Here is a 27,581-nt window from a genome sequence, read left to right as displayed (position 1 = left end):
CTGTGTCATACAATTCATATGTCCTGAAGCTCAAAGCAGTGAGAAATGATCAGCAAGCCTTCTACACATGTATTCATGTTGCTACCTAGAAATAATGGGGATGACAGCACAGATCTGTATGAGATCCTGTTCCATGTGTGGGGAAGTGGCCACTCTGTGAGATCAGTGTACTGAGCATCAGGTTATATCTGACTGCTTTTCACTTGCTTAGGGCACTGAACATTTTGGAGAGTGAAATAAGGCCTTTCAAACTCTTGAATCATATATGATAAGTGCAGGACAAAATTTTAGAAGCTGACCTTCAGGACTGGATTCTCCCTCTTTGTTTAAGACATCAACAAACGCTTTCACAAACTTCTGTATGCCTTATAGGGAGGCCATGACTTTTCTGTGTCATCCTGTATGCCACAGAATTTAAAAATTCTCTAGCTAACAGCAATGCATGTAGGTCTATGTACGGTGTAAATATACAAATAGGTAATGCAAACTGAAGAATACTTACAGGAAGTAACATCTCCATCATCAGTGTAGAAATTGAAGTTTGTTTCTTGTATGCTGATGAAATTAACTTGACATAAAGACTAGTGTAAAAATGAAAATCAGAGTATCAAAAATAGAGGTGTGTGGCACCCTGAAACAAAAAATTAGAGGGAATAATGAGGGTCCATCTAAGGGTACATTATGGTAATAATTGTGGCAATATGAATGGAGGGAATAAAGAAAGGAAAAGGACAGAATTTCTGTTAAGGGTAAAGTTAAAGATGTTAATGTTAAACATGGTTGGCATTCATGGAAGAAGATGTTGGAATTCTTGTTTGAAGTCGTACTGAAAAGAGATGATTAATGTTAACAGCAGAGCCAGTTTGAGTAAGATGAGAGGCAAACTGGTTTAGTGTGGAACTGGCAGAGGAGGGATTCTGACTGCTTTTGTGAACAAACAATTTCTAAAAATGCTAGAAACTGAGTGAAAATATAGATGGGGTGAGAGCTGGACAGACAAGCACGATAACATCTTTTCATGGGAGACCAAACATGTTTTTATTGTGAAGGAAAGAGGAAGTTAAGGAAAGGATGGGAGAATCACTGCAAGTGTTCAATCTATTTGAGCATAGAGGATGGGACACTTCATCCATCCTGCCTAAGGATGTTATGGACTTGGAAAATAAGGGCAGGAAAAGGCAACCAAATTACTTTTTCGCTGTGATTTGGTTCTGGTTTGGCTTTTTTTTTTTTTTTTTTTTTTTTTAGAACTCTTTATTCTGCACTGAAACAAGCAATTCTTGTTACATCCAGAGAAGATCTGAGAATATTAAAAGGACCACAGGATTTATGACAATCTCTCTTCACAGAACAGCTCAGAATTACTCAGTTGCATCAGGCAGAGAGATGCATATTCCCCTGAGTCACTCACATTTGACTGTCTGAAGTCATAAAAGAAAATGCCACAGGAACACATCCTGGGTATTATTTTACTAGGCTGGAAGTACATTATTCATTAAATATAAATAGTGTACAGTTATTAGACTTTTTGTTTAGGTTTACAAATTCCTTGCCCTATTAATGTGTGGAATCACATGAGAATAATTCATCTAGATGTTAATGAAATAATCACGTCATAAGAAGTACTTATACTGTGATTATATTGGTCTCCATGAAATCTACTGAGATGTTAGGTTAGAACTGAGTTTGTTTGGTTAGGGTTGTTTGGTTGGGGCTAGGATTAGGGTTACTGCTGTAGGCCAAGACTGCTGAATACAAAAAAACCTTTTTAGTCCTTAAAATTAACTATTTCCCTTCACACTTTCCCCCAGAAATTCCTTGAAACCCCCCTCCCTCCAATCTATATCTGGAATACGCCAGTACCTCCATGCCACTGAGGCATGCTGTGCCCGCATCTTCTCCCCATCCCTCAGCTGTGTTTGTCAGGAATGTCATTCAGTCAGAAACTCATGTTAAACTGTATTGGGAGGAGATGCAGAGATGAAATACTGAAGTATGCTTAAAGACTAGTGGGTGACATACGCTTTGAAGTATTTGTTTTTTGGAGAGATACAGTTGGACAGTCTCCCCTTTTCTCCCCATCTGTAGTTAGCTTTCTATGCTCTTCGATTTTCTGGTGGTTTTTTTTGTTGTACTTGGGGGTTTTTCCCCCTAAAAAATGTCATGTGAACATTCTCTGAAGTTTTGGAATGGATCAAATATATATTTGTGATACAGATGCTTAGACAAAGAGATGATGAATAAATGGCCTTGAAACCTCCATTAATAGAAACGCACTGAAAAGGTTCAACACAAACATGCAGTTAAAATACTTACAGTAAATTGACAATGACATGCATTTTAGAAAGCACCTGTTGGTTATGGTCATTAATACATCTTTCCCAGATAGCAACAGCAGGATTACAGTAAATATGTATGCTTCGTGATGGTGTATTTTTATCACCTTCTATAGGGAGAGTATGTTATAAATACTAGGAATGTCTAGAATGTTTACTGGATTTAAAAATAGAGAAGAAAGTGCGTGATGTTTAGCTGAACAGCAAAAATGCATATTTAAGCTGAACAAGAAAATAAACAATGTCTCTGAAGTGGTTTTATTTTACAGTATATCCAAACAAGGCTTTTGGTAATTTTGAGATTTTGTCAGCTTTCTAGATTTTTATCAAATGTCTGATTATTTTGGAACTGTGGCAAAATGCCAGTTCTCCTTTGGCTGTAGTTGAGGACTCACTTCTATTTAAAGCTTTTCTAACCACTTTACCACTTTCTTCACAATACTTCTTCTTAGACTGTCTTATAATTTTGTGTGCTACATGTTAATAAGGAAAGGTTATTGTTCCTGGTCTCTGAAGCCTTGAATTTCCTCAGAGAGGTAGACTTTTCACAAAAGAATGTTTCTTAACATTGAAGCAGAGTCCCAAGGTATGTCACTCATCCTTCTTCCTTAGATAATCTACCACTGCCTGTCTTGACAATGGTAAATTCTGCAGCTTCAGTAACACACAAGACTCTTAAGAGAAAGAGTGTGGGCCTGTGTTTCAGTGTGTAGCACACACGTATGGACATGCATCTATGCATATACCTTGTGTAGTTCTGATGAACCCTCAATGATTTTATTCACTTTGAAAGGCATTTAAACCACTCTCCCTGCCTCTCATTTGTGAATGAAGGTTTGTGGGAGCTTTGATTATCTGGACATCCGTGAGAGTCTGAGATGGCCACTCTTCTGCAGAGTTGCCAGAGTTACTATCTCTATTTTTTAGAGTGAGTCCAGATTAAGTTTAGCAAAGAGATGCTACACATTTTGAGATCTAAGTGCCAACATCTGCAAACAACAGGGCACACACCAAGAGTGATTATCATTATATTTTATTTGGTTGGGCTAGGAAATCCAACTACACAGAAAATGTTTTTATAGAGATACAGGAACTGTGCAACTATCCATAAAACACTGTGGTGTAATGTGTAAAGCAGCAGAGGGTGCCAGAAAACAACAAGTTGTGTCTTCCATTGTAATTAATGGAAATGGAAAGGGATTGTGACTAGCAGTGTTAGGGTGGAATAGGGTTTGCATTGTGAATTTCTCTGCAGACAGGAGGGAAGACACACTTCTTGTAATTTTAAAAGCTTACTTGTGCTTAAAATTGAAATAAACACTGTCCAACAAATTTTCAAGCTTTTGGAGGTATCGTGTGGTAAATTATGCCTATGTGACAGTGGAACTGAATCATTTTTTAACAACTATACATACCCAGTATTTCAAAGCTTGGCTGTATAGCAAAGGGTCTGCAAGACAGGAGGATAATAAAGTAACATAGAATGTCCCAACAATGTAGTATGTTAATTACAAACCATCATGGTAACAAAAACCATCGTGTCCTCCTACATCTGTGATTGTTAAGCCCATTAAAAAAGACTTGACAACCTTCCCCTGCTCTCCTGCTAGAAAGTAAAATACTAAAAATTTGATGCCAGAAAAAGTTTTTTTGCAGCGATATTGCATTACTTTCAGAATATAATACAATTATAATGTTAGAAAATGAAGAGAAAGAACCAAAAGTAGGTGCATACTGAAACTACTATGATCAGTCCAGATGTATTTTCTCACTCTGTCCTTGATCTTTGCTGGAACAGAAGCTGCCTACATCTGCTGCAGCTAAGTGCTAGCCTGTTCTATGGAAAGAATGCCAAATCTGCTTGATTTTACAATGTCTTTTACAGACTCACCATTTTTGAGTTCCTTGACTTTTATGCGCACTAACCCATCTAACCTTGTTCTTTTATTTGGCAGTAATTATAACTCAAAGAATAAACCTCTTCTATGAACTCTGTTACAAATCCCTTCCACCTACAGCCTCTCCCCAGTACCCTGCTGCTCTCCCACATGAATTAGCATGCACTGCTGCGTCAGAGCAGCGGTCCAGTGGTCCATCAGGTCAATATTCCCCGTCTGAGAATGGCATTGCAAGAGGTGACTTAGCAAGAACAAGTGACCCTGGCATTTTTTTTGTTCTATTCTCCTCCTCTTTCCCCAATATCTAAAGTTATTGTATTTAGGGGTATTTGAGGGTACTTCTTTCCCTGCTCTTTCAGTATTCATTCACACACCACTGTTGTCACTGTTCATTTCATGAAATATCAAAACGAAGCACACTGGATTTCTCAGAAAAAAAAATCTTGTGTCTCCTACAGCTGTGTGCACAGCCATGGGAACAGGTGTAGAGTAGTCATGTTTTTTCCATTGATTGCAATTACTGCTCTGCCAGCTTGTTCCTGCTGTCAGGAGCCCATGGATGTGACTGATCTGGAGTGCCACGAGGTACCATTGAGCAGCTGCAACTTTGTGTTAGTAAAGATTTTGGCTGCATTATACTGGACTTAAATACTGTTGTTAACCCTAAGTATAAACTTGATTACAGCTGGTGACCCTGTTATTGGAAGACTGTTAAGGTACACAAAGGTAAATTGGCTTAAGCTAGCAGTAGAAGAAGCAAATTATCACAAAGACTGATTATTTCAACAGCGTTAACTAATCCCTTTTCATGTAAAGGCTTTTCATAAGGTTGATTAAAATATTAACACAATCTTCTTATAGGTTTTGGGGTTTTTATGTAACTTGTCTATTTAAGTCCACGATGACCTGAAACTTAATACACAAATTGTTAGAATACAGTACAACCATTTTTGTTTCAGCAGAAAAATATAGTATAAATACAGTAATCTATTTGGCAGCTTTCTGATGTGCAGGAATTATTTAAAACAGTCCTAGTCTGAGGAGTCTGCTGACCATATGATCAACAGATGATCATATGACATAAATCAGAACTATACTTATTTTAAGTTGAATTTATTTTAAGTTGGCCCAGTGTCTGGATATGAATTAGTCTGGCCAGGGTTCAGTTTCGGAGTCTGTCCAAGATACATTTTTTTTTTGTTAGGACTTGAATGTTTTCAATCTCACAAACTGATCACAAATAATTTTTGCTTTTTGTAGAGTCTATATCAACTTAAAGTATTTGTTTACCTATGCAGTTCTTAGCAATTCTTTCAGCTGGCATCCTGACCATCACCAAATTTGTGAAGTCCTAAAAGTTGAATCTGAACAGTCTTCCTGAGACAGAAATATGTTTGTATTTTAGCTTGTAGCTTTTGGCAGTCTTTAATTATATAATAATTAGAATATGCTTAATTTAGGCTTCTATTGTCAGCTAATTGGAACCTTGTTTGAATTATCCATACCTCTTGATTCTTCAGCTTCTTTGGAATTACAATGGGAGCGTACCAATGACATTTCTCTCTAGGGAAATAATACCACAAGAATTTTCTTTGTCCCATGGCTTCCACACTTGAAAGCTGAGACCTATTTGTATGTGAAATAAATAATAGTTCATGAAGTTAGATAGCTACAGTTTTGTGCTTTCTAAGTGCACACATAACTAGCTAACCAGCATCCCAGTCTTGTGGGCTGTTTTGCCTGTCACTCACAGATTTTCTCAGTATTTCCTCCTGATAATAACTTTAAATTAAGCTTTTTTTGTAAAAGCTTTCAGTTCATGGACAGATCAGCAGTAACACTCCACAGTAAACATACACGCAAGGGTGTCTTCATATTTCTTGTATATATAAGGCTTCTATTTGGATTTCTAGACATAAACAGTTTTGAAAGATTTATGTTGTTTCATCATATAAATTAGTTTATTTGAAGATATGTGCCCCCCGCAAAGTTCAGTAAATGCTTATTTTTCAAGTGATGCTGGCTGTATTTTGGAACTTGAAAACACTTGCATAACTATTTGAAAAATTGCTTCCTCCTACACTCCACACTTCATTGGCTACAACTGGAAGTGACAGCAAGCAGTAAGTGCTTGTTAAGGCCTCATTTTATAGGCTCAAGCACTTCTGATGTTTCTATTATAACATTTGGCTACGTAAAAAAAAAAAAAAAAAAATAATAATCCTGGCCCTATTGAGCTTAAAAGCCCATATCTCATTGCCTTCTGTGGTTTCAGGTGCTTTTATTTTCATTGACTGAGAATCTAGACACCAGATCTTGTGAAAATGTGGAAGATTCTTTGCATTGGTTATGAGCATTTAGCAAAGACACAGGTTACTGTGAAGGCTGTTTATAAGCATGTGCAGCATGAGCTAATATTTCTTTGTATATTATGCTAAACATGGTATAAAACAAAATGCTCAAGTACATTAGCAAAAGTGAAAGCCTGACTAAGTTTCTCGTATTATCCCTATGGCTTTTAAAGGTGTCTGGTTTAATTTGAATAGTTTTAACCTGTGACATCAGCTCATCACCAGTTTTGTTTCTTTTTCTCTAGGGCTTAAATCAATTTGTTTCAGTAATACAAAAATTAAACATAAAGGAAACCCAGTGATTTATGTTCTCTCCTGCATATATCTTCCCAAGGACTTTAAGTTCCAGCCGGAGGGCCAGCCACGTAACTTTAGACCTACAGAAATCTCTGGACTTTTAGAAGTTGCTAATAAGAAGTATTTTTTACCACTTTTCTTTTGATGAGCTCAATGTTATATAATTTTGCTTAGAGTAATATGCAAAATATATCTAATTAAAAAAATAAAAATATTTTTAGAATCAAAAGGCCAGAAAGATAGGAGGCAATTGTCAGGGTCTCTCCTGCACAAGCTGTAGCATTAGGACTTCTGATGCAGTCAAAAGGGAGGGTTCAGAAAGCACAAAGTACATCTGGAGGGATTCCATTGGCAAAGTTCAAGAGTTGCAGTGAAATGCCCCGTAGTTTACCTGTTTACTTACCTTTTAAAGGATCCATCCTGTCACTGGTTGTAATTGCACTTCTTTCTAAAAGCTGCTTTTTTTGATGAGCTAAATGAAGTTGCTATGTACTGAATAGTGGTGAAAGAGAGAACTGGAATGCTTTCAAAGGTTTAATTAAGTCTAATAAATGAACACTCTGTTGTTGACTCTCTTTTGACCTAATGGAGAGAAACTCCTCTGTTTTAGAGAAGCGTGCATATTCACATTGCTCTCCAATTTTTGGAAGTTGCCAAGTTCCATAAATATTTAGATGTTAGTACCTTGCTGACTCAGGAGTGTTGCATAACTAAAAAAAAAGATTTTAGACTGGCTCACTGAAGTGATGAATTGCTTTAAAAAACACTGTTCAAACAGAGTTCCTTTTATCATCACCTTAAAAACATTATTGCAGGGTAGTATTTATCTTCAATTTTGTGTTCTTAGTGCATGTGTAGAGCTCTTTCATGGTGGTGGTGGCCGCAGGCTTGCAGAGATGAGAGCACTGAAGTAGGGAGTTACTTTGAGATGCTGGCAAAGAACTTTTGCCTAGTCTTTTCTTTTGATCCATACTGCTGTGGAGTCGTATTTTAGCTTTCTAAGAAACTCATGCAAGATACTGAAATACTCCATGGTTTTCTGAATCTGAATACAGGAGTCTGTTCAGGACCAAATCCAGTGCTATATTCCAATCAAAAAGCTAACGCTTTCTTCTGACAATTTCTATTATAACAACAAAAAAGCACTTCAGAAATTACTATTGTTGTATTTTGTGCTTTGTAATGTCTGCTGTAGAGACTGCTGTGTAGAATTAGGTAGAGCAAATACAGACAACACACAGAAGGAAGAGTGGATAGAAAGGGAGACAAAGAGAAGCAAGATCACACCATTATGTAGACGAACAGATTAAAATGTTGCGTTCTTCTCTCTTCTGTTTTTTGGGGTGTTTGTGGACAGAGATTTTTTTTGTTGGGTTTTGTTTTTGGTTTATTTTTTGGTTGTGTTTTTGTTTTGTTTTGTTTTGTTTTTTAATATGAAAATGAACAGCAGATGTTCATAATGACCTATTTGGCCATCTAAAAATTGTGATTAGGATTAATGCTTTTATCTAGAATAACTGAATTGTTCATTAACTGGTGGATGTATACTAACAGAAAAAACACCCAATAAATTGTATTTCACATTACAGAGCTTATCTCACATTCACCCCAAGCTTTTCAAGCAGCAGGTCAGATGCTAGATGTAAAACTTGCAACGCCAATTGTCACTTTCATGTTCCTGATAAGGCTGACAATAATATATGTCAAAAGGGATCCATTTTCCACTGTAGCAGTTTCTTAAAAGCAGTACACACCCCAGCTCATACTCTGACCTCAAAAGTGACCTCATACATTCTTTTATCAGCAGGTCAGTACATATGTCTGTTGCATTCTCCAAGTATTTGAGAAGTTAATTTGTTTTCACATTTCTGGGTTTACTGGTCATGTTTCGTGTTCAGAGTGCATGTTGGATGAATTTGATGTGCGTGTTCCTTAATATCTGTTGGAAAAGGAAGTGGAAGGTATTTCAGTTTTAAATAATACCATCATCCTTTCCTCAAAAAATAACTAATAATTAAATAACTCCAGCATCATTTCCTAAAAATTTTTGCCTGGGAGGCCTTCTACATACCAGTAGTTATTATTCTCTAAGGTAAAATTCTCCCCAAATGCCTCCAGTAAATCAGTTTTTAATTTGCATATATCATCTCTTATTGCAAAGTCAATACTTAGTTTGGAACAGTTTGTTGGACTTTTGTTACATGGTTCACTGATAGTTATTTTTATTGAATACTCGTTAAATTATTCTACTGCAAGTAATGAGGAGTTTTTTAAGAAAAAAGTCAAGCCAAATGTATGTGCGTGTCAGCGTACTCTGCTTAACACCCTGAAATGCATTATAATTTCCATAGAAAAATGGAATGTGCCTTGCATCTGGGTGAGGTAAAAGGCCACGTGCAAAACAAGTCAGCAGAACACACTTAATATCTCCCAGCAGAACTGCTAACACCTGTTTTATCTGGGTGGGTTTTCAAATTTACACCACCCACAGAAACTTGACATTGTCTTCCAGTGTAGTTACAAAAAAAATATTGCAATAAGCTGTCATGTTAGGAGCTCATGGGAAATACATTATCAGAACATAAATAATGTGATTTTTAAGTCTCTGCTCTTCTTTGTACTTTTGCAAGTTTTACTGGAGACCTTGTTTATCTCCCAGTTTTCCCTTTCTTCAAATTTTCCTCATGTCTACAAGGTGAACTGAGAATTCATGGCAAAGTTCACCCAGTCTCAGTAGTCTTTGGTCAAGGGACCAGTGGAACATGCAGCCTGACAAACCAGCATCTTGCACAGAGACTGCAAATTTGAAACTGAACAGGTTCCTCAGTCAGGTCACTGTAAATTTTGCAGTACTCTGAGCCACATGTCTTCCCATTGCATTTACTGCAGGATTTGGAAGAATTTGGGCATATTCTCTGCTCTTCAGAGTGTCCCTATTAAGTAGTAGTAGTAAAAGCTTTTTTATTATGTAATAATGCTATGTACAGTTTCTTCATAGGGAATCTTGATGGAAATATAAGACTTTCAGACAGTTTTGCTCAATAATAAAAATATTTTATTATTAATTTTGTATGAGCACACATATACGTTAATAAGCATACCCAACTTTAAATATGCAAGAGACAACAAAGCAGGTGGCTTGTTCTCAGATGTGTTAAACTAGTTTAATCCGTGCAATATAAAAATATAGAAAGAAATCAGTTTCTTGTTACATTTCAACTATAATACTTGTAAAATGAGACCATAGGAATTTGTTTCATATTGCTCCCTTTGAAAATCTTTAACTCTACTATTTTTTTCTAGCTATAATAGAGATAAATTTGAGTAAAAAATGTTTTCTACAGCAGGATTCTCCCTTTTTGAATACCTATGAATCAATGTGGATAACATACAGCAATAAAATGTAATGAAAATACTACAAAACAATTTTATAAGTAAAATTTTGTGACAGCTTTTCACAGAAAACAGGTAAATCAACAATACCAAACTGAAGGCAGCACATGGCACAGAAAGTATTTCTTATAATGATTGAGGTTACTGATTTTTACAATCCATTAAAATAAATCTTACCATATGTTATAACAGATCATAATTGCTTACTTTTTATGGTTTGGATGCATTTTGTCCCACAGAATATGTACAATTGTAAAGGTATTGGGGATTTTTTTATATTTGAATTGTATTGGCCTTTGCAGGTTTGGTGTTGGTTTTTTTTTTTAAAGAGGTGAGCAGAACTTCAGATGTGCTGAACATCTGTTTTCAAGTGAAGAACAGGGAATTCTCATAACTGAGTATTGTTTCAGTGATCATTCAAAAATCAGCTAGATACCCAAACAGTGCTGACTGTGTAACAGTTGGAGAATGAATAGGCAGGAGGATAAAGACATTGGACTGGGTAATCGATTTCTGCATACCAGTTTTGATCTGGAAAGATGCTTTTGACTTCAGCTGAACCTCCTTGGTGTAAGCTGGCTATCAGAAATGGGCATTTTTCAGCCTGACAACATCGTGCTCCATATAGAGATATGTACAATGCAAGCATGATAGTAAATAGAACAGCAGAGAGTGGATTCACTTGTTTAAAATGGAGACAGTTCTTGAGTTGTTTGATTCTTATTTTTTGGTGAAGGGAGTATTGGACCTGTGCCTGTTATGTACATAGTGAAAAAATCTAAATGTCCACCTGCTCTGGTTTATGAAGTCTGGCTTTTTAAATAATCTTAGTGCTAAAACTAAGGATAAAGAACATATGCCAGTATAGAACTACAAGCATTTTCTCTATATACCTCTCTGTGTTAGCTTTCTAGCCCTTTGCTTTAAGGAAAGGCAAAACAGGAACACAAACTACTGAAACTAGTTGTGAAGAAAACCCTTAAGGAACAAAGTTACCAGGCAAACCAAAAATCTGGGTGTTTCCGACACCACAAGTGAGTTGTCAACAAGTCACAATGTGTGCAATGGATGAGTCAATTAGGAACAGAAAGTGAAATAAACTTGTCCTTCTCAGTCTCTGAGAACTGCTTTAGGCATAGCAGATTGTGCAAGATATAAGTTTGGCCAAAAAAACAGACCTTTTAGGTAGTGTGTATATGTGTGGTTTAAATGGGTATCTGTGAGGCTGTATATGACCAATTGTCATACTGTTCTTTATTAGGTGAGGGAAGATCAGAATTTAGGCCATGCCCACCTCAAAATATTTTCTAGTTTCTTCCAGAGTATTCTATATAACTAATTCTACCATGTAGTTTCATTCTCTCACCAGCTCCAGCACATGCACCAAAAATGCTTTTATCTGCACATGAAGGCACCTTGGTTTCTTGCCTGAATCTCTGTTCTTAGAGCCTGCAATTCAGACTAGATCACTGGCACTTTCCCCTGCTACTAAGAAAGCAGCCAGAACTCAAAAGCCAGTGTGTCCCCTTCCATGCTGGGTTCATGTGAAAGTCATACAGACAAATAGCATCTGCTCTTCCATTTCTCATATTATTAATTTTATATAGCATGCATGTTGTGAATACTTAAAGAGTCCAGGATGCTAACTGTAAGGCCTGTATTGTATTTTTATTTGATTTTGATTCTACTAGTGCTACAGAACTGGAATAAGAATGAGCTGTCTAATAACAATAAATTGTTTTCTAATAATACATTCATTTAAATCTGTTGACCACCATAAATTTTGTTAATGACGAATATCCATGGGAAAGAAAGAGTCAAATACAGGTCTCTCAACTTAGGTTAATACTCTGGGGAAATTTAGGAAGAAGACTTACTGGTAAAGTGTGTTTGAAATACTGTGACACAGAGTGTCTCATGCCATAACACTAATCTCAAAGGAGTACTGTTTAATGTTGGTGTTGAAAAAAAAAAAACAAAAAAACAAACCACCAACAAATACTGAAGAGTTTTATGGAATTTCTGTGCTCTGGAAGGTGAGTGTATATGTGACTCTCTGGGTTTCTGTGGGAGACTATTTCCATGAGTGTCCCTAATCAGCCATCAGCAACATTAAAAAACTTCTACAGAGCAAATCCTTTGCCAAATTTTATCTGGGGCTTTGGGTCATGAAGCAGTATGTCAAAACACACACAGAGCTACAGAAGATAACACTGAATGAAGTGCTAAAAGAAATTACTGTTTTACTTCTACTGCCAAAATAATCAAGACTATTTTAGGAGCATATATGTATAGAAACACTGTAATAATAAGGTGTAATATTTATAAAGGTGTCCCATTCTTTAGCAAGAGGAATCCAGCTCAAAGTAAGCAAATAACAACTAACTTGTGGATGTGTCTATATGCTCTTTTAAACTATATTATCATAAACCTAACAAATAGCGTTAGTCAAACCAAGGTATTTTTAAGAGCTTCCTATAAATACAGAAAAGCATAATGCTGTATTAGTCATCATTACATGTCTTCCAAAGCATCCTACAATTAATTTTATGTTTGGAAGTGAAGAAAGTGGCGTTTGCCAGACAAAAGACATGAAAGCTAATCTTGGTAACAGCAAAAATAATTATAATAAATAGACATACTCTATATGTTGACTCACTGGTGAGTACAATCCCACAAATAAGCTCTTCCTGTAAGTCTGCTAACTGCTGGGTATTAAGTACTACTGTTTATCTACATGCGAGTCCCACAGTCTGGTTTAGTGATTTATTTATGTCAGTAAAATTTCAAATAGTTTCCAGTCAAAAGCAGATTACCCACAACTAGACATTGTAATATGTTACAGCAGATTTGCAATGTATCTTCTTTGTATGCCATATAATGTATTAATAGTATTGCTGCTTATTTGTACATAATCATTGGGACTATAACCTCTTAAAATGTGAGCATAGAAATACATCGGAGCTTACTACTATCTGTGCTGTAAGTATCTCAGGTTATTTTTTCATAATGCTGTGTGTATGAGCAACATTAAAAGGATCTGATTTATGAAGAAGCTTAATATATTGTAAGCATAACTCAGTAGGCTTAATTTAAAAAACATCAAATGGTGTTATGTACCTGATGATGCCCACAAATCTTAATTCCTAAACTATCATCCTCTTAGCTGAGTTTATCTGTACCCACAATGCTGGAGCTACATTTCAGAACTGGACATAGCATTCTTGAGTTTTGATAAGGAAATGATTTTATTGTCAGAAATAGTTTTTTGTTACCTCTGAAAAGCAATCTCGTCTAATATTGATTGACTTTAAATGTGGTTAATTGATTAGCTAAGTGGACAAAAATCTAAATGGCTATGAAGGTTTGTTATATCATTAATTCTTTATCCCATTTATAGGTTTTAAGTTTTTTGATATGGCAGATCTGCTATTCAGTGGACTGCACTTCTTCCACTCTTTTGAACCTTTAATATAAAATAAGTGCTTTGGAACAAAAAAAACCCAAACAATTGGGCATTGACAGTGATGGAGAGCTATGCAGCAACAGTGATCTTGGCAACTTCTACAGGAAAATTTGCAAATTTGAGTCACTTTTATGTATCTTAATATGTAAGATTTGAGGTCAATCTGTATATCCTGAATTTTGTACTGTAATGAACTATAACTTCAGCTACAACACTTTGTAATTCTGATGATACTATTTGCGATAATGACGAACATCATCTCTGTTACAAACTGGTACTTGCTGCAAGCAAAATTTGCTACAAAACTGTGGGCATATGTAAGATATAGACTTTGTCAGGCATCCATAGTAAGTGTTAAACTGCAAAGTCTTTAGCCCTTGATATATAGGCAGGTAGGGTTCTACATATGCAGTGTCAGCTCTAGGAAGAGTTTACCCCAGCATATAATAACCCCACCACTAACTACTTAAATAAACATGGACTTCAGGGATTCATACCAGTCTTGATTGAAACAGTATTGAGGAGTGGAAGCTGCTTGAAATCTCTCAGAACTTTTGTAATTGCAAAATTATTCTCATCTGTTAGTAAGTTTGAATAAAAAGTGTTTGGGGCTGCTAGGGTTTGACTTCAAAGAATAACTGTGGTTTGCCAAGGCAAGAAGTAGGTAATTAAAGCAATGTTTAGAGACACACTGAAAGCTTCAAAATGGGACAACTTTAAGGCGAAGGTTTTCTAGACTGGAGTGGAAAGAAAGTGAAAATAACCCAAGAATGTATTAATGCATGTCTCACTGAGTCTCCTAAGAGTTCCTGAGAGTTGTGTAGTAACTGCAGTTATTATCAGAAAACTGACTGTAAGAGTTATTTTCTGACATTTTCAGTGTATTATGTGGCTGTGAGTTGCCACACCAAACTTGCTCAATTCACAAGTCAAAACAAGACTTCATTATAAGGCTAACAGTGCAACCACAGTCTATTGTCTGAAAGCTGGCCACTGCTATTGCTTCATACACCACTACCAAGAGGGCTGACTGTGGACCTAGGGCTTCTATTACAATCCTTTTCATGAACTGTGAAGCAAAACGGAATTTGCTTTGTAGTTCTGCAGTATATTGAGTCATTGGTGTTAATGGTAATGACTAGTTTTCTCTTGAGAGATGTGACTTCAAAGACACATGCTGTAGAAGGAGACATGTAAAGTAACCAGGTGCCATTTCTATAGGATATTTTTCACCTTAAATGTATGTTAAAGTTTGTGTATTAGGTTTACTATTCACTAATATTCGGTATTGCAGATAGATATCGACATGTTTTCACAGCACACTAGGGCTTAAATGTTCTCTAATAAATTAGGTTTTGTTTATAGCTATGGTCTTTTGAACTACTGCAGAAGACACATGGCCATTATGAAAAATGTCTTGGTTATACTAGGCAGTCTACTAGGATTGTTTCAGTTATTTGGAGATGGATGTTACTGATGATGGATGTTACTGATGTCAGCCTGATTTTTCTTTTTTTTTTTTTTTTTCTGCCCCCCACCCCCCACCCCTTTGGCTTCCAGTACTTAGTTGTAGAGAAAAAATTCCCATCTTTGAAGTAGTTGATTCTGCATTATGGTTGATTTCAAAGTTTAAAGAGACACTCAGTTATACAGCTAATACCCAAACAAATCTTCATTTCTTTTAAATTCTTCAAGACAGGAAAATTTCCATTCAAAACGTTTTCTTATGTAGCTGACATTGTTTAAAGGTTGACTACAAGTATCTCCTTGTGTGCATTATTTTCATGACTGATGCAGGCATGTAATTTGAGGTCAGGACTGAGCCAGCTCAGCTCCTTGCCATTGCCATCAGGAGTGGCATCATCTGCCTGTCCCTCCTTCCCACCTCCCCCATCCTCTCCCAAACCATGCCTTTCTCAGGCTGGGAAGCGTCCTCCTCTCTTCTGACTCTTGTGCTTATCTGACCGCACAGGGAACTGGAGTGGCTAGAATACTTTTGCCTTTTTTGCTGGGTGAGTTTTCTGCACAGAGCCAGCTCCCGGTGTGCTCAGAGAAGCACTGAAGCCCAGCAGAGGTGGCAGCAGCAGGGCTCCACGTCTGGGAAGGAAAGGAGGTGAGGAAGAAACAAATCCTCCTATTTTAGCTGCAGCTAACTTGCAACTGACTTAGCAGTGTCACATCGCTACACCTTTTGAAATGACCTAGTTAATTTGGGTTTCTTTCATGGTGTAAAACTATATAAACATTTAAGAAAATGACAGAGTTAATGCTTGAGTTTCTGCCGTTACTGTGCTGGGCCAGCGATGGAGTAACCCCTGTTGATTTTAAGATGGTTATTCCACATTCACAGCTGTGCAAAATGGTGACACCTGCCAAAGTGACTTTTGAAAAATTTATGGTAAAGCCCCATTTTGAAGTAACTTTAGTTAGCATTAGCTGCAGAGTTTGGGTTTTGTGATTTTTTTTCATTGATTCAGAAGAGACATCCTATAAATGGTAGCATGTCCTTGAAAACAAGTGTTTGAAAAGACTTTAAAAAATGGGTTTACTAATGCTTTGGACTTTATTATCCTTAGAAAGCACATTTCTAAACATTTTTCAGTTATTCATAAATTTATATATACTACCCAGTTATTTATAAATTTATATATATTACCTGTGGATCAACACAGTCCGTGTGAGCTCATAATATATACTTTAGGGTCAACAGTAAAAAGAATATTTATATTCCTTTCAGCTAATACCATTTTCTGAAAATAATGACAGAACTACAATCACAGAAACATGACAATAATAAAGGCCCTCCTCCTAGGCAAGAAAAGATACTGCCAAAGTTCAAATAGTTTTGATGCTTTAAAACTGTCGATATGAGGTATCGTAAAATGTGTAAACATTCAAATAAAACTGCATGGACTTGATCTACTGCAGGCTTATATTTTTGGAGTTGAATATTCTTTTTTTTTTTTTCTAATGTTTTCCAATAAATATAGGTATTTAAAATACATTTTTAAACATTGAATTTTACTTTTGTGGTTCTAATTGCTTTGAAATACTCTATCAACCTAAAAAATCTGTTTTAAAATCAGGTCTGTTTAAGGCACTTGACATAGGACACCTCTCTAAACATAATTTTTCTGTTTTCATAGCAGCATATTTATAGAAAAAGTTGTGAGTTAAAAGATCTACTTTTATACTTATTTGCTTTATAGAAGCTGGGAGGACTGGGGGAACCAGCTGGGGATGGTAACTCAAGAGAACCCTGACCTATTAGAAACAGACATATGAAGGGTGTCAAATTAGTTTTGTGTTTAGTCATTTTAGAGTAAGATGTTTTATCCTTCTATTGATCTACATTTAGGCTACACGTTCTTTTCCTGTCTAAAGCTCTCTGTGGTAACTATAGATTTCTTCTAAACCACTAACAGAAGTCAGCACCATGTTCACTAAGCAAGCACTCTTCCAAGAAGCATAAACATGAAGCATGCTAAAATTATTTAGCATAAGATTGGAAGGGGAAAAGTAGAGAATAAACCACTGCTGTGACATCACTTCACAGAATTCTACATCATCCCAAGGAAATACCTTTGCTGTCATATTTGTTGAAGGCTTTTGCTGACATATTTTAGTTAATTTAGTCACCCGCATCTCCAGGCGTATATTCAGTGTCTAGTACTCTGTGGATGCTTTCATTGCTGCTTGTTTGTAGCATATAAAATCCAGTTTTATGTTAACTAGGTGGGTTGCTGATTTGCCAGCATGCCATTCTGGATCGGGCATTTATGAATTGTTTTTAAGCACCAAAGCAGACAATGAAAGCTTTATATCAGTTCCCCAATTAGCAGTAATCATTCTTGTTGAACTTTGGTAAAGAGCTGTAGTATGCAATGAATGTAAAGTATTCATTCCTGGGCTGTTTCTTTTTTTTTTTTCTTCTTCTTTTTTTTTTTTTCTTTCCTCCCTGCATTTCTACATTTTGTCAAACAGCCTTATGCTGCTTGTTATTTCTGTTCATATTGCAGATTGAGAATGTTGATGTCTGTCTTAGCTTTCTGGCAGCCAGAGGCGTAAATGTCCAAGGTCTTTCTGCAGAAGGTAAGAGAAACCAATCATCAGAACAAGTAATGGGATTTTTTTCTGAAAACTAATTTTCTTAATGCAAATTATTTGCATCTAAATAACAAACTCCAGCTGTCTTGAAAGCATGAAAATATAGATTAGTGATGGTGAGTGATTTTCCTTTTAATTTTCCCTTCAAATTGAACCAAGAAATTCAATATGTTTATGAAGCTTGAGAAATGTTTTAAAATAATATTTTTCAATAGTATTAATCCTTCCATGTTATCTCCACAATATTAATAGGTACAGTGTTTCCCAAGCATACTTTTTAACTTGTTCATGTATACAATTCAAATCAACAAACATGGATATGAGAACCTAACTCAGGTAAACCCAGGGAAGACCATTTAAGCAAATTTATTAGTAGTAGTAATGCTGTAAGGGTGGGTCTGAAAATTATTGTGTTCCTTTGATGTCATGTATTTCGTGAGAGAGTGAATGGTCTTGCTGCTTCTATTAAAACCTTTTTTTGCAGTATTAGTCACCTCAGTTGATTGCCAGATGCAGTTACAACTAAGTTAATAAATGTATTAAATCAAAACCATTAAGATACCAATTGTCTTATTTAGTATGTAATATTGTCTTGGTAATGAGAAATTAAGTCAGGTAGATACTTCATCTTGTAAATTAATAAAACGTATACAAGCGTTTGGCCTGTAACAAATTAAGCAGTTCTGCAAGGAGCTATGCACCTTCAAAATCCTTCTGGCCTCTGTGCAGATGAAGGCAGTAGGTATTAATGGGGTGTAACCCCATATTTTTATTTTGCTTGTAGTGCAACTAAAACATAGAAGAAAAAAAATTATTTTTTTTTTTCAGAGATGGTAATTTCAGTTGATTTTCAGGAGATACACAGGGAAAAAATTGTGAATCCTAACCAGTGATCTTGAAATTAACTCAGAATTGTTATCTTTCACCATCTGCACCTCTCTAGTACCTTAGCAGAAGTGTCACACGGCCACAATATGTACTGTCTATTCACTGTGATTGTCAACTTACAGAAAGCTCCTTAAATGATTTAAAAGGACCTCTGTATATACTGTAGATGTGTTGATGCAAAAGAGTACTGAACATTTACATGTTGCTGTTCACCTCAAAGCTGTTTAGAACTTGATTTTTTAGCCTATTTTTATTTGCATATAAAATAATGATAAAATGTGTGAATAGCATTAATTTATTTCATGAGAATACTCTTCATTGTTTAATACCATGATATGGCGAATGACACTTTTTTCTGTACTTTGTGAAATCAAAATCTGAGTGCATTCTGTAATACATTTCTTTATTCATACCTTTCTTTCGCTTTGGAAAATAATTTTTTAATAGGATATAAGCTTCAACACTGTAGCTTTAAGTTTAAATACTACTAAAAGCAATAATACTACATAGTGTTAAATGCAAGGACTATTTTTTAAAACTTTCATTATCCTCAAACTGAATTTTAGAAGGCAGACCTTGAGTTCTGAAATAAGATTAAAACTAGTTATGGTGGTTTTGAGTTGGTCATAAATCTGGTGTAAATGCCCTATATAATTTTTTAATTATATTAGTTCAAATTATCACAATGTGATACAGTGTAGGTCCCTTAAATATACCATTTTTAGCATGTAAAATCTAAATATTATGATTTCTTTCAAGGAGAAGAAATTGAGAAAACCAGACTTTTTATCATGAAATAGTCAAGTTACCTTCATAACATTTTGCCAGCATATTTATGTTTAAAATCAGTTCAGTTCAGAAAGTGTAAATCTGCTTCTTGTAACAGCCTTTGGTAAATGTGCCTTGTTACTACTAAGTCTTTTATTAATGATCAGAAATTTTCTGAAATAGTAAACCATGAGCTTATGAATGTTTGAAGATTTCACAAGTTTTCCACCTCATTTTGACATGAGCAAGGAGGTCTCAAACAGAAGTAATTGTCAAATGTTGACTGCAAAATCTCTACTGGAGAACCCAAATGATACATAATAAGCCAGTTGCTACAAAGAAGAATGCTCCCCTTCTCTTCCCTGCATGTGTTTTGTACAGATTTGAAGTTTCTGGATTTTCTTTCAGTTTAAGAGAAATCTTCCAACTTTAACTCTTTTAGAAGTAGAAAAGAAAAAGAAGTTCAAAACTGATAATATTCTTCTTTAGAAATAGTAAAAAATATATTTTAACACAGAAAGAGTGAATTTCTAAGATAAAAAAATGAGTGGGGTTTAACAAACAAAGGGTTCTTTTTCTGAATAGTAAATTATGCAAAATCATAACAATAAAAAACTGGCATAAAGTACAGAAATATTTTTAGAATCACAGCAACATAAAGATGGATAATTTTGTGGTTTTGTTGTTGTTGTTGTTGTTTTTTAAAGATAATTTTAAATACAAGTTTCCTTGTTCCTTGATAATAATCTTCCTTGAAACCATGACTGCAAAAGTCATTGCTGCCTAAAAAGACTTCTAATTCTAAGAAAGTTCTGCATATCTCTGAAGGTCTCATGGGGAATCAAAGATCCTTCAGCATCTTCATGGGGAGATGAGAAAGTATGGATACTTAAATTTTCATTTTGCGAAGTTCAGGATTGTGTTTGCTTTTGAAGAACAGGTTGAGAGCATAAAGGCTGCCATGTTTGCTGGCCTGTTCATGTATGTACTAACATTTTGCTTAATCCTATTGAAAGAAAATTAGTATGGTTTTAAAGACATGAATATGACAGTCATTGTTTTCAAATTCTGCTTTAAAAATTACCCAAGCAAGCTGTGTAGCACACACAACTCAGTATTAAGATTTGCAGAGGAGGCAGAAAGATTGCAGTGTTGCATTTTAGGTTATAAGGCTATAGGCCTAATGAAAACCTTTCACCAGAAGTTCAGTGCCAAAGAAAATTATAATGAGGTTATGAACAGACTGAAGTGCTGCAGATAATTTCATTAAAGCCTCCTGAGGCTTACTTTTTGACACAGACATCCTTTATGACAAAAGAATAACATTATCCTTTTAAGAACTTCATCTCAGGCTGGGGAAAAACTAAGAAAGGAATGGGAGACATGATGATGCTACTGTGGCTCACCAGAATTTCATATGGGTAGCTATTTTAGCCTCATGTGAAAGCTGTAGTTTTGAAGTCTTCATTAATCAGTAATAGCAGTGTAAAATAGAAAGCTAAAATACTGTGTAGTCCAAAAGTTCAAAGATGTAATAATGAACTTTATGGTCACCATTTTTAATAAGTATTTTCCATTAATCTCCTCTCATGTTCCTAGCAAATTCATGTCAATGGGTGTGCTCACCTACAAAAGTGTTACCATCTCCACTTTCTGATTCTTCTAGAAGTCATTGTTTATTTCCAATGTGCACAGAATTTGCCCAGAAAGCAAGACGAGTAATTTAAAACCATAAGGTAGAAAGGGTGTGTACCTAAGGCCAGAAGGAATTCAGATTTTTCTGAATAACTCTGCTTACTGAGAATATTTGTGCTGCTTTGAGGAAGGAGTATTCATTTCAGAGTATGTATATTATTTGGGGTTTGGTTTACTCTTCTTTATGACCAAGTACTTGTGACTAATCATGAGAACCTTATTTTGATGTTTATTGCAACAGTGACACATAAATAAGCAAAGATTATAACACAATAAAGTATCAGCGATACCTAATATCCCTGATATTAGAGATAAATGAAGATACGAGACATAAGTATGTATAGCTGTAGGTATGTACAGAGATGTTTTAGTACAAAACTGTTACAAAACTGAGTATTTTCACTTCTTTTTTTTTTTTTAATAGAAATAAGGAATGGAAATTTGAAAGCCATTTTAGGGCTATTTTTCAGTTTGTCTCGGTACAAACAGCAGCAACATCATCAGCAACAGTACTACCAGTCTTTGGTGGAGCTACAACAGCAAGTCCCTTCACCTCCAGCTGAAATCAGCCAGTCCAAAACACACCAAGATATGCAGTCGAGGTAGGTTAAAAAGTTAATTTTCTCAGGTATAAAAGCTTTTAATTTTGCTATTTAAAAAAGGTGAAATTATGTGAAAAAATAGGTCACTTTAAAAGTCTGGCTTTTTCTTTTTTTATTTGCAATGGATGTAGGAAAATAGTATCTTAAGTGTTTGTTTTGTATTAAACTTCGGTGTAAAGATAGAGTGAGAGCAGAGAACATTCCCAATTAAATTTAGTTCAGATTTTCATTACTTTCAAGGCTTTCTTTCACTTTATTATTGATTCTGCTGTCCTTCACATAATGAGACAATTAGCATACCATAAGGTTAGTATACTGGTTATTTCAATGTTTTCCTTACATACCCGGTTCTACATCTAAATGAACAACTTCAATTGATTAGCAAAATACATGGGGAAAAGGCAAAATTAATAATTTCATTTGTTATAAACTCTTTTCAACCCCAAACATTCTGGTTTTGAGTGCCTAATTCTATCTGAATGTTTTTTGAAAGGGAGAAGAAATGGTCTTAATCTAGTCGTTTCTTTTAAGTGGTCAGTTTATGATTTCGTTTTAGGAAAGCAAAGTACTCAGTAGTATCCTTAATTGCAGAATTACATAGCTTTCAGACTGAAGCTGAAAACATATTTTGGGAAGGTAGCTGCTTACTGGCCATGACAAAAGAATCAGTTTTAAACAGAGATATGCATTTAAATGGAAAGAGTATTAGCAACATATACTTCATTGGGTAAGTTAAAAAAAAAAAAATAATCACTATGTACCATGTAAAGTGCAGTTCTTAATGAAGAGTTCTATTTATTGCTTTCTTGGGTTTGGTACTGGTTTGATTTATTATTTGCTTGTTTAAAAATTTTTGGATACTTACTGAGCAATTGTATGTCTACAGTGTGATAAGTCAATGATCTAGGATGAATTAAAGGTATTAGACTGAGTAATGAAATTTTGGTTCTTGAGTTTATTCATATCTAAATTACACTTTCATGTTTATAGTAAACATATTTCTTCTTCAGCTGAGAAAACTTTTCACACTTCAGCCTGATGGAAATCTTTGTCTTGAAACTAGAAATGTAAAAATATATTTATAGGAAAATGTTGCTGATGGCATTTTAGTTACTCTGATAAAAAAATTAAGATACACTTGTGTTTGCCTTGGGCATTACAATGTGAAACACTTTTTTTTTTCTCTCTGCTACTGAAAATTTATGTCTTTGAATGCTTTCTCTGTCAAGTTTACTATTAACATGTAGTCTGGAATTATGGTGTGATCCTAGAAGAATCTGACCACTCTCAACATTTTCTGAAGTTTAATTTCTGCTTTCTGAAAGAAATTTAATACTTCATAAGAGGCAATAACATATTGTTGTTCAGAAATGAATTGGTTTTCCTATGAATGTAGGTCTACAAGTGTTCACTGCTTTAATCAGTGGAATTAAAGGCTTAGCCAGCTTCATGTAAATACCTTTCATTATTGTTTTGTGTTTATAATTTAGTAAAAGAACAGAAACATTTCCTGCTTTTCTTATTTAACCATGGTGAATTTTTAATAACCAAATAGTTACAGTGTTCCTTTATATATCAACATTATTGCAAGGAATTCTGTTTGTCAAAAAAAGCTTGGAGCAAAGCAGTTGTTTACTATTTGGAAGACAGTGACAGCACACTACTTCTTTGTCTGCTCAGGACTGAGGAATGATAGGCAAAGAGGGGATGCATTTTTTATAAGGCTTTCTTTTCATTATAATTCCCCAAGATCTCATGGTCCTTCCATGCCTTTTTCTTCTCTTCTACTTTACTATGTTGAAATATACTTCATTATGAGGAAAGGCAGTCATTCCAAGTCCAGAGCCCCAACATTCATGCTTTCATAAAGTGACATCTGAGGCTGGTTTTACAAAATTTCTATTTCCCTCAGCATGCTTTAGACCTTCTACTTTAATGCCAGGAGTTTAAAATAATTTTGATTTTGATTAAATTTTTATTCATAGCTATATTTCATCTGCAAAATGTTTCGATGTTAAAAAATACTACACTGAGATTGATACCATCTTTCTTACTTCTTATCTGTTAAACTGATAGCAAGATTTTTTGTTTGCTTTCACATACACAGAAGTTCAGTGTGTCACCATAAACTCTGGTAGTGCCTGAGAGAATAAGAATTTCCCTATCCATACATTTTTCAGTAAAGCCTTTCAGGATGAAGAAAGGTCCCTACTTCTAAAAGCTTTCTTCTGCATGAAAGATTTCTGTCTTCTGCTACAAATATGTCTAGTATTCTGAGCTGCCAGAAGAATAAGGAGCTCCAAGACTTAGAAGAAAACCCAGAAATATATATTATTTTTTAAAATACTAATTGCCTTTTTCATTTTTCACTAGTTCAAAGTAATATTAGGAAATTAGCATAAAATTATATGTCCCCTTCTAAGAAAAAAGACTACATTTGAAGAATAGGTTTTCCACAAGTAGATGGGCAGATACGAGTATACATTAATATGAACTCTCTGTGGTGGACTTAGCAACCCTTCTTTACAGAACAGTCATTTAATTTAATTTAATTCTTTTTTTCCCATCAAAACAAGTATTTTGGAAAATAATTCAAAATTATTTCCCAAACAGCTTTTTAGTTTTAAACTGTTAATGAGTAATAAAAGCTTCTGTTTAGAAAGAAGCCAAAATATGAAATTTAAAAAAAAAAAAGATGCCTTTGATGTGATTCATCTTGCCTGCCTTTTGCTGTCTGAAATGTGGACAGGTATCTTAGTGACTCCCAAGACTGATTTGTATGATATGATCACTTTCATGACAACTATTTCTCAGCATTAATTACAGAAGGAACCAACATGACTAATTGATTTACAAGGCAGGCGCTTATGATTTAGAAAGTCCTAAGGAACTTATGTGGCTGCTCCATGGGACACTTGAGACCTTGAAGTATTTTTGGAAAAAAGTATTTTCATACAGACACTTAAACCTTCCCCTTTCATTGAACAATGAGTATTAAAAAGTGATAAAGTCTAAGGTATGTAATAATCTCACATTCTTTATGTGGAATTATTAACTCAATAAACTCACTACTATCAATAATAGAGTAACTTTACTTTTTTTTTTTTTTTCCCTAAAGTAGTAGTAATAAACCAAGCTATTTTATCCTTTCATAGTGGATGTTAATATTTAAGGCAATTTGTTATTACAGATTTATTGTGCAGCTATGCCTCACTTTATTAGCCTGTGCAGTTCTGAATATGCTTTTAAAAATTCTTAATAAGTTCTGTTTTCTAACATTTTATACTGTGAAAAGGGTTGGCATGTGAAAAACTTAAGGCAACAAATTACTTATTGTATATATTTTGGAAAAATTATTTGGCAAATACACATAACAGTATTTCATTAATTTGGTCTGTGGTCCTTTGTTACTTAGTAATAGTTCTTCCAGGTTTTTGGGGTGAGAGGAGCAACAAAAATTATCTTATCATTAGGGCAGAAGCCAGATAATTAATATAGTAGCGAACACCTGAATGGCACATTCTTCTTTGTTTGGTAATGGCAAAACTAATGTAAGTAATCTAAGTAATGGCAAACCTAATTTGAGTAAATTTTCAAGGGTATTGCAAAAGTTTTCTTCTTATACCTATTGGTATTTTATTTTACTTGAAGACTCACATATTTCTACTGTGTTATACACCTGAGAAATAAAGCTGTCTTTTTGAAGCACTTTATACATTGAAGTGCATTTAATATATACATGTTTATATATGTACAGACATGTAAGCAAAATCAAAACATATACACTGAAAAAGGTGGATGCTTTTTATAGACTTCGTACTTTTTAAAAATATTCAGTTAGCAAACATATTTCATGTTGTAATTTAAGTCTTTGAAATGATGTCTTAATAATCATAGTTACTTTAAGTTAGATTATTCCATTGGAAAATGTTATCTTATTTGTTGCTTCCACCTAAGGTGTAGTAAGCATATTGCTCAATTTCAACTTGATTTCCTAGGGAGTAAAAAGCCGTTGTGTTTACTTTATTAAACAAATATGAAAGTGATGTTCTCCACTGTTTCAGAGAAAAATATGGATTGTACATGGCAGAGAGAAGTACCTATGACAAGTCACACAGAAGATGGTCAGGGTGGAGAAGTGGTAGCATTCAGGCCCTGCTGAAGGCCAAAGAAGTTTTGTCCTTGTATGTACAGGGCTAGTGTCTCACTCTCCTAGTTAGAGAGAGTGGTCCTCATGATGATGACGATAATGATGGTACTCTCATCCTGATTTCCAGGTTTTGATGTCCTCCGTAATGATCAATGTCTGTGATCATTACTGGGTCTGAGCCCATTCTGCATGCCACCCAAGTAAACCTACTTCAATATCAACTTCAATGAGAGGGTGTTTGGGCCCTTTGTGAACAGAAGCTGAAACAGGCACAAAAAGCAATATTAGGATTCCACAGCTTTCATAGCAGGCTGTTTTTACAGAGTAAACAAATAGAAGCCCCAAGGGAAGGTCATAACCAGAGTATCATGAGACTGACAGGATTAGGTTTGTGCAGAAATATGGAATTCTGAAGACTAGTTCAGGAGGCTAGTTGTCCTTGGATGACTAGGTAATCACTGTGTTCTACAGGAGACAACACAGATCAGGAATGTCATTAAACTGATTTCTGGAGAAGCCTTTCTTCCCTTAGTGTAAGGTTGGCATAAGAGGATAATGAATTTTCTACGTCAGGCTCTAACACAGTTATCTAAAATTATTAGTCAGTGAGGCGATACTTTAACATTCCTGATCCCATGTAATCTGTTCATCACCAAGCTCAGAATTGTGAAGATTGTGCACACAGAAAGAGAGTAATATTCTGCATGTGAAAGAGTATCATTGGCCTATCTAATGCTAGGGCCGACAGCAACATTTCACATTAAACATAAAAAGAAGGAAGTAAGTTGATTTATGGTGAGTGGAATTTCATTGTGAAGAATATGCTGAATTTATGGAAGATTATAATTTCATACCACTAAGTATAAAAACTCTTAACATAATTTAGATGATTAGTGGAAAAATCTGCAGTAAATAATAAATGGTAACCTAAGGGAGAGAATGGTTTTATATGTGATTTCTGATTTCTTTTTGTCCTAAAATTTCCTATATTCTTGTATAACTGAGGGAATTGAATACTGCAATATCTGAGGTAGGCACTTCACTCTTGTGACTTTGTTGCAGCTTTGAGATTTAGTTAAAAAAATACAGTGCTGGTGGCCTTATTTATATGTGTCAGTACAGATAGATGACAACAATGGTTACATTATATTTTTATGCTTTGCTTTGCTAGTGGATTCCATTATCACAGCAATATATCTAAACTTTCTACAGTGATGATCCTTCAACCACCCAGATACTAAAAGAAAACACATGTGGATGAAAGAGGTTCTGTCTCATTTATGGATTAGGCAGTAACTGGTTTCAGTAAACTGTCAGCAAAATTCCCCAAGACGGACAAACTATTTTATCACGTACAGGAATGATGAACACAGTTTGAGGTCCAGATGGATTTTGTTAAATTTGTTATATTAAAAGAGCACCCTGGTTTTCCTAGGCATATAAACAAAGTTAGGTAGCTGATTTCTACAGTCAGTTGCATGTCTGCAAGGAACTGGGTTTCATGTTGCCTCCTGCTCAGAAGGACTAGGGGAAAATAAGTGTATTGGAAATTGTGTGAAATACAGTAATGCAAGTGTAATGGTTATGATTATGATTTTAAATAGATCCATGCTAGAGTAATGGCAATCTG

The 27,581-nt window shown here is 35.0% G+C and overlaps 1 protein-coding gene across 7 annotated transcripts in view; it reads left to right on the top strand.

The window, feature by feature from the left end:
• NAV3 (neuron navigator 3) overlaps positions 1-27,581 on the top strand; it is a 414,628-nt gene that overhangs the window by 230,359 nt on the left and 156,688 nt on the right. For all 7 annotated transcript variants that reach the window (XM_055807946.1, XM_055807944.1, XM_055807943.1 and 4 more), the window contains exons 4-5: positions 17,761-17,833; positions 21,624-21,801. In XM_055807946.1, coding sequence (XP_055663921.1) covers positions 17,761-17,833; positions 21,624-21,801 — 251 coding nt within the window. The remainder of the gene's footprint in view (positions 1-17,760; positions 17,834-21,623; positions 21,802-27,581) is intronic.

Source organism: Falco peregrinus, chromosome 6 (assembly GCF_023634155.1).
Source record: "Falco peregrinus isolate bFalPer1 chromosome 6, bFalPer1.pri, whole genome shotgun sequence".
NCBI classification, from domain to species: Eukaryota; Metazoa; Chordata; class Aves; order Falconiformes; family Falconidae; genus Falco; species Falco peregrinus.
The sequence above is the reverse complement of the archived record's forward strand: the minus strand, read 5'-3'. Positions and strand labels throughout refer to the sequence as shown.